At 32.8% G+C, this 9,165-nt stretch overlaps 2 protein-coding genes and 1 non-coding gene across 3 annotated transcripts; 1 reads left to right on the top strand and 2 right to left on the bottom strand.

The window, feature by feature from the left end:
• Window positions 1-1,288: 1,288 nt before the first annotated feature.
• Window positions 1,289-2,764, bottom strand: LOC111885216 (epsin-3). Its single transcript, XM_023881494.3, has 4 exons — window positions 2,314-2,764; window positions 2,104-2,226; window positions 1,862-2,023; window positions 1,289-1,737 (listed from the first exon to the last, which is right to left on the bottom strand). Exons 1-4 carry the CDS (start codon window positions 2,451-2,453, stop codon window positions 1,428-1,430), a joined length of 735 nt encoding a protein of 244 aa, XP_023737262.1. The 5' UTR covers window positions 2,454-2,764; the 3' UTR covers window positions 1,289-1,427.
• A 145-nt stretch (window positions 2,765-2,909) lies between these two features.
• LOC111885215 (uncharacterized) lies at window positions 2,910-5,465 on the bottom strand. The gene is made up of 10 exons (XM_023881493.3): window positions 5,233-5,465; window positions 5,096-5,144; window positions 4,788-4,894; window positions 4,571-4,616; window positions 4,301-4,435; window positions 4,098-4,187; window positions 3,890-4,009; window positions 3,729-3,812; window positions 3,378-3,442; window positions 2,910-3,272 (listed from the first exon to the last, which is right to left on the bottom strand). The coding sequence occupies exons 1-10, from the start codon at window positions 5,397-5,399 to the stop codon at window positions 3,092-3,094; spliced, it is 1,044 nt and encodes a 347-aa protein (XP_023737261.1). The 5' UTR covers window positions 5,400-5,465; the 3' UTR covers window positions 2,910-3,091.
• Window positions 5,466-5,491: 26 nt separating this feature from the next.
• On the top strand, window positions 5,492-5,564 carry TRNAK-CUU (transfer RNA lysine (anticodon CUU)). The gene has a single exon. It is a non-coding gene; the product is annotated as a tRNA-Lys (tRNA).
• The last annotated feature ends 3,601 nt before the right edge of the window (window positions 5,565-9,165 follow it).

Below are 9,165 nucleotides of genomic sequence, written 5' to 3'. Positions count from 1 at the left end.
TAACATCACAATGCATTATGTGTTTATGATTTTTTATTAGGCCTGTAATCCAAATCATATTTTTTGGATTATCCCACTTTTTATGTACACCAGGCTATAAAGGGCGAATTATTGATTGCGAAAAGTATAATAGCCACTATGCAAGAAATATCAAAGAATGATTGTTATTCCGAAATTTATATCCAACATATTGTTAATATGGGACGTTCGAGCAAGGAGCCAAGGAATTGAAAATCTAAAAATAAGTTATGTAGTTCAAGGCTATTTTGCAAAATGACAATAAGTGACTGCAATGAAAGCAAGAACAAGAAAATCTCAAAAGGAAAATAATTTATTAATGTCCACAATACCTATAAAAGCTTATAAGAACCCTATAATGTGTGCTTTTAAAATGTTTTAAAATGTTGTATCGTACAACTTTACAAAGCATACATTGTTGTGTACGGAGAAAAATCATTGTATACGGATCATTTCCAATATGTAGGGAGGCTAAATTTAGCAGGTTTGGTCAAAGTTCTAAAAATTAAATATGACATCAATTTCTGCTATTTAACTTCCTAAATAAACATGGAAAAACATGAAATTACGGAAAAAAAATATTTTGTCATAAAAATGAATAAAACAAAATAGGAAATTGAAAAACTAATATTAAGGAGGCCTGTTTTTGCCGAAGACCTTGGGCAAACTACATTCGGTTGTTTGTTGAGAGCCCTTGTGGGTCTCTAAACTTCTAACCGATTAAAAGTTATGCACATTTTAAGTTGCGCTTCATTCCGCCTTGTTTGTCATGCTCCCATTTCTCCATGAATGCTTCTAAAAGATCTTGAATATCCACATCAGTAAGATACCATGATTGTGACATGGATATAGGATTCGATGATGAAATGGTAATATTCCGGGTGATTTAATGAATTAAGTGTTGGATTTTGCTTTAAGATTTAATGAGATGATGGCATTTTTTTTATATATTGTTGTGTAGCCTTGTAACTTAGAAGATATGTCAACGTGTAGTTTGCTTAATTATTTATTATTTAATCTTTACAACTGCTCTCAACAGATCCAATCCTATATGTTGGAATTTGAAGGGAGATGGTGGATGCCTTTATCATGCTTCTTTGACATTCTAAAATCAAACATCTTAAACTCTTAACATCAACGTTTATGTGAATCTTGAAATTTCTCTTATATTGTTTCTTCACTTCTTAAACCTTCATACAAACATTAGAAGCACAAGGATAATGACTTTAAAACATGTATTTTAGTTTTTCGTGTGAAGTAATCGTATAAATATTAAAAAACAAAGATGTTCGTTTATTATTTACTGTTCTATTGGTATTTTTACAAAGAGTATGCTAAATATGCAACTTTTTCTATCTATTAAACTATTTTTTATCCTCACTTCATCGATCCTTAATCCTTTTTTATTTTTATACATAAGTAGAAAGTAGAGAGGCTCTATCTTGATGTTCATCATCATCACCCACATCACGATTTCGATAGTTTAAATCCTTGTTTCCTTCATCTCCATCATTGTTGAAATTACATCTAAAATATATTTGTGATCTTGATTCTCCCAATCTTTTCTCGATACTTCTTTGAGTAAAACTACCAAAACCTTTGATCCCACTTGTAAGCTCGCGGGCTTTACTCCTCTCTTGTTTCAAAAAAGACCGATCTTCTTCAAGTAGTTTCAAAATCCTTTCTGATTTCTCTCTTACCCTTAATCCCCAATTGAATCTATAATTTTGTCCCATGATAATGTATTAGATCAAGCTCTATGAACTTAATAGACTAAGACGTCTTTAATATGTTTCCAACAAAAACGCAAATCCAATGGTTGAAAACTAATTAATTTGCATACCTTTTTTCATCAACATGTTGAAAAATACTCATCTCCTTAATAACCTCTTTATCACATTGAAATTCTTCTGAAACTCTCTCTGGACCATGAGTTAGCAAGTGCTCCAATAAAACAAGAGCCTTGTAAGACCCTCTCCAATTCTCTTTATCAAACTTCCACAACCTAAAACACGCATCAATATTTCCAAATTTTAAAGAAAAAAATCAATCGTTTTAACTCAATAAAACCTATAAATTTAACACCTTTTATGGAGAACATCAACAATTCTCCAATATTCATCGACTTCAAAAGCCGCGCGCGATATCAATCCCATGGTGCGCGTGTCCGATGGCCATGAATCTTCATCTGTTGCTTCTTCGGTCAATCTTCATGTTCAAACATAAAAAATTTGCATTCAAAATGAAAACCAAAAAAAAAAGTTTGGTTTTATCAGATAAACAAAACAAGCTTACAGTTGTGCAGGTGTAACATCTGTTAGCACCAATCTTGCAGTTTTGATCTTCTCTTTCAAGAAAACAGAAGCTTGTTTTTTGAGTTCATGGAAAGAAGAAGAAGAAGAAGCCATATTCTTTTTTTCTGATTTCCTTTTCATGCTTATTAACTCATATTGTTTGCATAAATACCATTTTCTATATGGATTATAACTAATTATTTAGTTAATAAACAATTACTTGAGTTGAATATGACTAAATTAACAAGAACTTGTAACCACTCCATTATCACAAACCCAAAGTGGATTTGGGTCATCTAATGAGAACGACAAATATCAAGTTTAAACCAAAGAAACTACGAATTAATGTTAGGTTTTGAGGCATTCAACATTCAAAAAGCATACATGATGATGTTAGATTTTTGGCTATTTGTACTTGTCTTTTAGGTACAAGTGTATGTTTTTGGTCAATTTTTATGTTTCCTAAAATAAACTTTTTACAACTATAATATTTTCATATTGACACCGCGACATTTATCGGTTTGTTAATAAACAATTACATAAAAGAAAATTCATTATCTAGTAAAAAATGCATACTTTATGCACAAGTCATGCATATATGATATAACTCTTCCACCTCATTTTCAAAACTCTCCACAACAACTACCATACAGTCATACAGGTCCCACAACCAACATGAGAGAGGTAAATTACAGTATCCCCAAAATGTGGAGACAGATGAATTTTGACATCCTTACTGTTAAGATAAGCATCTTTTTCGGATCAAGATGTTTGGGTGCTTATATTTTCCATATACCAATTCTATACCCCAAAGACATAAGAATAAGCTCCCACAACATGTTAAGAATGCTCAATGGAGTGATCTTTGACCCCGGGATTTCAGACCAATTTACTGATATTTCACTTATGGGGATTTTGAAAGATTTACATAAGTACACCAATTCCACATCGAAGCACCATCTATATAAAAATTATAAACCAATGTTAATTTATAAAACCATGTTACAAAATGGAAAAATATTGCATTAAAAAATAACATAAATAGTAATGGCCTTTTTTTGTTACCTTTTTAAACGGATATTGGTGAAAAGCTTCCTTGCGGCAGCTCTAGTGAACATCTTAAAGCCACACTGCCATATATTGAAAGGTTCATATCATAAATAGTTGTTGATTGAGTCAGATCTGACTGAGTGAAGGTCCTTCTGACTGAGTAGAGGTCTGACCGAGTCAAAGTAGTCAGAGTCTGACTGAGTCAGCATGGGTTATGTCTAAGACCAAATCAGAGGCTTCTGGTTGTGGTATCAAACTGTCTGAATCACAGTCAGGGTCAGACCACATTCTGACTGACAGTAAGAGGCATATCAAACAGACCCTTAGTTAACCTATTAATTGGAACATATGAATTAGAAAAATCACCTGTGTATCACGAACTCCGGGACCCGCAGCTAAGAGGACCACAAGATGAAAACCTTTCATCAAAAAGTTACGATACCACTTCCTCTATAACATAAAGTGATTTAATTAGTGAAAAAGAAAGATAAATAATCAAATTAAAAGAATAATGAAGAAGTAGTAACTGTGGCTAAAGCTTTTTTCTCTAGATGAGCACGTGAACCAAAGGCCACAATTGGGATATCTCCGATTCCTTCACTTAAACCATTAGCTTCCACACCTTTCATTTTTGCAACTGCAAGAATCTAAATGGAAAATCTTTAATGTGTTGTTGTTTTTTTTAATGTTTATGGTTGTTTCTTTTTTACTTAGTAGAGAAAGAATGACACCAACCTGTGTTTCAAGCTTTTCTAAGTCATCAACTTTGGTTGCTCCATCAGCATCCAGCATGAGAAGTAGTTGTCCCCTTGAATGTAGCATTCCCTGTTTTTACAATGCTTTCGCATAAGCCAAGAGGTTAGATCAGTTTATAAGGATATGACTTATGAGCCATGATGGATAAAGAGGTCTTTAATGTGATGAGAAATCTGACTCACTTTTCTTATAGCTTCTCCTTTGCCCTGATTCTTTCTTTGGAGAATAACTCTTACATTGTCTACTTTATATTTCCTCACAAAATCAAATGCCACTTTCTTTGTTCCATCTTTACTTCCATCATCAACAACTATTACCTGTTCAAGATATCCATTCAATTCAAAATACCAAATGCTGACTTCAGTTCAGAGTGAAATTCACACAAAATGATGCATGGAAGTTGAGAACTTTATTGAATGTGTAAGTTAATCACCAGAAGAGTTAGAAAATACCTCATATGAAAATGACTGATCCTTTCTTGAACGTTGCTGAAGATAACTACACATGAAAGATGCAAGACTATAATCAGTTCCATATTCACAAGTCACAACCACTTAGCTAGATTGCAATGTATGTCTTTTACTATCAGCTATGATCTCAATGGTTAGAAGTGTAATCATAGATGAAGAATCATGCTACAAATGTCAAAATTGATCTGAATTTACTCACTTCATAGTCTCATCAAGAGCTGCAGGTAATCTATGTTCTTCATTAAAGGCAGGAATGATTAACGAAATATACTTTTCTGCAGGATCGTTAATATAAGGGCATCGCACCTGCAACAAATGGTCGTAACAGTGTTAGTCCACACTACCTATTTCTGAAAATCACATACTATGGTGAATTGTTAATTGAACTCTTCGCAACAATATCAACTGGATAAGCTGTATTACGACATTTAATTTCTGAGAAGATGCAGAGTGTGCGTATAATGATAGGAGATAAGATGATGATACAAGATGAAAGATGGAAGGTACCGGTTTGAGAGAATTTGGATCTTCAAAGATTGGGTGAGCTTCGAGATGACTGTAGTAAGAAAATTAAACATCAGAAGGCTATAGACACATAACATACTTGAATATCATGGTAAAGTTAGGGTTACAGAAGAACATACGCATGGTTGAATCGTCTTTTGAAGGTTTCAACAACAATTGCTAGAACTAAACCTACTCCAAAAAGGAAGGCAACGATGACCGATAATTCAAGGAACATCGTCCATCTCCATCCCCATAGTTCCATATCTCCCTCCGGCTCCGATGCGACGCCACCAAATTGAAACATACCAAAAGAAGATTTTTGCTTCAACCCCAAAACCCAACGAGCTGATCAAATTCGTCTAGTGAAGTAGCAATATCACAAGAAGAAAAACATCAGCCCGTCTAGCTCAGTTGGTAGAGCGCAAGGCTCTTAACCTTGTGGTCGTGGGTTCGAGCCCCACGGTGGGCGATTTGTTTTTATTCAAATCATTTCTTTTTCTCATTGCAAATTTCAGGTGCTGTTTTTTAAGGGATTTAAGTTTTTGGAACGGAAAGCAATAGAGTAGAACTTCACATTTAATTAACACAGATTTGGATGAGTAATGGACATTCTTCCCTATTATATATATATATATATATATATATATATATATATATATATATATATATATATATATATATATATATATATATATATAATTTGGGTTTGAGTTTTTTTGCAAACCAAAAATTTCGGTTTGGATTCGGTTTTTGGAAAAAATAAAACAGTCAAAAACCGAACCAAACCGATGGTATTGAACTTTTAAAAATAATATATTTTTATAAATACATATTTTATATAAATCAGTAAAGAATTATTCTAAAATAACAATTTGGTAGAACTGATAGTCGTTGGATCTTGATTTTTTATTTGACAGCGACTATTTCATCCCACATCATTCTTAGTAGGGATGTTATTTGGGTCGGCATCGGACCGAACTGACCCGAATCTGAATAACCCGAAAACCGAATAAGGGTAATTGTATGAACCAAAAACCGGACCGATTAACCAATACGCGTTCGATTTGATTATTAATCTTTTCGGTTCGGTTATTACCCGAATAATATGTACGATCTGATTAAGGACTTAATATAATCGAAAAGAACTGAATAAATCGTATTAGCATTCTATAACCCGAATAATAGAATAACAATATACCTTTATACATCGACATAAAACATTCAAAGACTAACATTACAAAATAACACATTGAAATAATAGCATTTACGTAGTATATTAACATGATGAGAAGTAATTTCTTACTTGGGTTTATTGAGTTGGAGCCAAATTTTCCATTACTAGACAACGTAGGAATTCGTGAATCATTAGAGACAATAGGAAGATCAATTATTGAAAGTCTAAAACAAGAGGAATAATCGACAGAAGTGATTTCGACTTTGGAAATATTTGAGAAGATCGGTCGATTTTGAAACGACGAGAACAAGCGCATGTTTTTTTTCCTGTTGTGAACGACAAGGACAGACATGTGGATCATGATTTCGGTTTCTGTCAATCAGAGTAGGGGGACGAGAAATGCTTATTCGGTTCAAATATTTAGAACCGAATAAGCTCTTATTTGAATAACCTTGACCGAATAACCCGTGTACTGAATAAACATAATATAGATACCCAAAACTTGGATCAAATTGCTTATTCCCCAAAACTTAAATCAAATTGCTTATTCGGGTCTAATTCGGTTTGGTTCGTTTTTCGGACTAAATTCTCATCCCTAATCCTTAGACAATGTATATAAGATCAAAGATCAACCCATCTTAACATCTATATAATGAGTTCTCAAGGATTAAGTTTGTCTGAGAATGATTTCATGGTATAAAACAAAACCAAACCGGTAGTAATTGGAAATCCAAAATCCAAATCCATCAGTTTGGATATTGGGTTTCGTTTGAGAAATATGAAAAGAGATGCTTGGGTTCGGTTATTATGATATTATTTCAAAAGCATTGATGTTTAATTTGTTTATGTTAATTTGATAATTATAGTTTTTTTTTTTTAATTTTTTTTCTTAGTATCTATTTGCCACAATATAAAATATAAGTTTTAACCGGATAATTGTTTTAACAAATCGTAAACATATGTATTTTGTGTAGATGGGTATTTTGTCATCGTCAGTTAATGATTTCAATGATTCCATTCCTTCAAAGATGAATGTTATTTAATTTGTCCAATGCATAAAAGCTCCCAGTCAAATAAAAATACGGAATTTTGAAACATAATTCAAGATAACAACTAGAAACACCATTAAAGATAACAATTCCAGAAACCAACATAACATCTTTAAACTATACTCTAGTTTGAGCATAAAACAGAAATGATTCACCACTATTAATTAAAGACAAAAGAAAATTTCTTGGTCGCAACAGCCACACCTTCAAAAAATACATCAACAGCAGTTAGTACCTTCTAATGTAACATTTACACTGTTATTAATTTAAGACAATTCTTTGCTAACAGGTAATTATTAATAATATAAAAATAATCTTAAACATTGTAAAGGAAAAAAATCTCCTTTGAGATTAATATACCAGCACTGACGCAAGTCAAGAAATTGAAGATGACAACAACCATCCAAAATGACTTGCAACCCAATATTCGACATGTAGTTTTCAATAAGTTCAAGGTGCCTTAACTCAGGTAAGTTTTCTCCAATAGCTATGGCTGTCTCATTACGTATCGTGTGAGACTTTTCAACACTATCCCAAGGCCAAAACCTACACGCTTCTTGATTCACTCTCAGTGTTCTTAACATAGGGCAACAAAGCCCAACAGTTTCAATAGCTTCTTTTGGAATTTTTTGTCTGTAGATATTAAGTTCCTCCAAGAATGAAAATTTCTTCAAAGCTTCATTCCACCTCCAGCTTCCATGATAGCAACATACAATTTCAAGGCGTCTAAGTTGACTTGATCTGTTAAAGAAACAAAAACAATAAAAAGATAAGGATTTTCATCTAGTGATCACATATGCACAAAATACCATTAACAATAATATGCTTACATACCTATTAGCAACAAACTGAAGAAGCTCATCATTGGCAAAATGATTCTCCACATTGCAGGGTCTTTGCAGATTTTATGCCAAGTAGTGCAAACTTTTTGGGCATTCTCAAGTATGTCAACAAAACCAATTCCTTTCTTGAACAGTCAATTCTGCAACTTCTGCCATTTCTGAGAATAAAAAATTGCGGAAATGGTCAATGAAATAAGACAAAAACTGGTAGGGTTTTTGTAGAATTAGTTTTAATGTAAATGAATCCAAATCATACAACTACAAATGCATCGTATCAACATACCCTTTAATGAATACATACCAAGTAATAGATATACCAAATCAACCTAAATGGTTTTTTGTATCCTGAAAATCAAAGTCGATCGATATTGCAGGCTACACATGCAATCTGCTAAAAACATAGGTTTGACTTAAAATAGAAACGGAAAAGCGTCTTTATGCTAGATATGCAATGCAAACATAGACACAATAGCAAAACAAACACGAAATGAAGAGTTAAAAAATATGTAGGTGATCAGTTTCGATAAACATAAAATTGCATGAAAAAAGAAATCAGAGTAAGTCGAACTAAGAAATCTGAAACTAAAAAACTAGAATTGAAAATTTTCGAAAAATAACGAGATCATGGAATAAAATCACAAGTAATCTAATCTAGGGAAAAAGAAAAACGCACATCACAGTGAAACAAGATAAATTCTGATCCGTCTTCCAATAACAGTTGCAACCTTCGATAGCTAAGAGCCGTAGCCGTGCGTAAGGAGGGGAGAATGTAACCGTCAGCAGTCGTTGTCGCTGCCTGTCGACTGTCAAAGGATTATTTTAACAGTTTTGTTCGAAAGCAACAACTTCGAAGAGTGTAAAATGCGATATTAGTGAGTCTTTTTTTTTTTTTTATTTTATAGAAAATCCAAACGCCTTTGCCGTTAGACATGGAGACCTTTGACATGCTTATATTCAATAATTAAAAATCAATTTTTTTAAATTAAACTAACACAACAAGAAATC

Source organism: Lactuca sativa, chromosome 9 (genome assembly GCF_002870075.4).
Source record: "Lactuca sativa cultivar Salinas chromosome 9, Lsat_Salinas_v11, whole genome shotgun sequence".
Classification (NCBI taxonomy): domain Eukaryota; kingdom Viridiplantae; phylum Streptophyta; class Magnoliopsida; order Asterales; family Asteraceae; genus Lactuca; species Lactuca sativa.
Note: the sequence above shows the minus strand (reverse complement) of the source record. Positions and strands in the feature narration are given on the sequence as shown.

What these genes read in the sequence shown, in the direction of transcription:
- LOC111885216 (XM_023881494.3), bottom strand. Translation starts at nt 2,453, where the DNA reads ATGAAAAGGAAATCAGAAAAAAAGAATATGGCTTCTTCTTCTTCTTCT. An exon ending in GATGTTACACCTGCACAACT is followed by an intron (nt 2,227 to 2,313) that starts GTAAGCTTGTTT and finishes TTGAACATGAAG; the next exon opens with ATTGACCGAAGAAGCAACAG. An exon ending in GTTGATGTTCTCCATAAAAG is followed by an intron (nt 2,024 to 2,103) that starts GTGTTAAATTTA and finishes TGCGTGTTTTAG; the next exon opens with GTTGTGGAAGTTTGATAAAG.
- LOC111885215 (XM_023881493.3), bottom strand. Translation starts at nt 5,399, where the DNA reads ATGTTTCAATTTGGTGGCGTCGCATCGGAGCCGGAGGGAGATATGGAA. An exon ending in ATCCAAATTCTCTCAAACCG is followed by an intron (nt 4,895 to 5,095) that starts GTACCTTCCATC and finishes CATTTGTTGCAG; the next exon opens with GTGCGATGCCCTTATATTAA. An exon ending in GCTCTTGATGAGACTATGAA is followed by an intron (nt 4,617 to 4,787) that starts GTGAGTAAATTC and finishes TTTCATGTGTAG; the next exon opens with TTATCTTCAGCAACGTTCAA.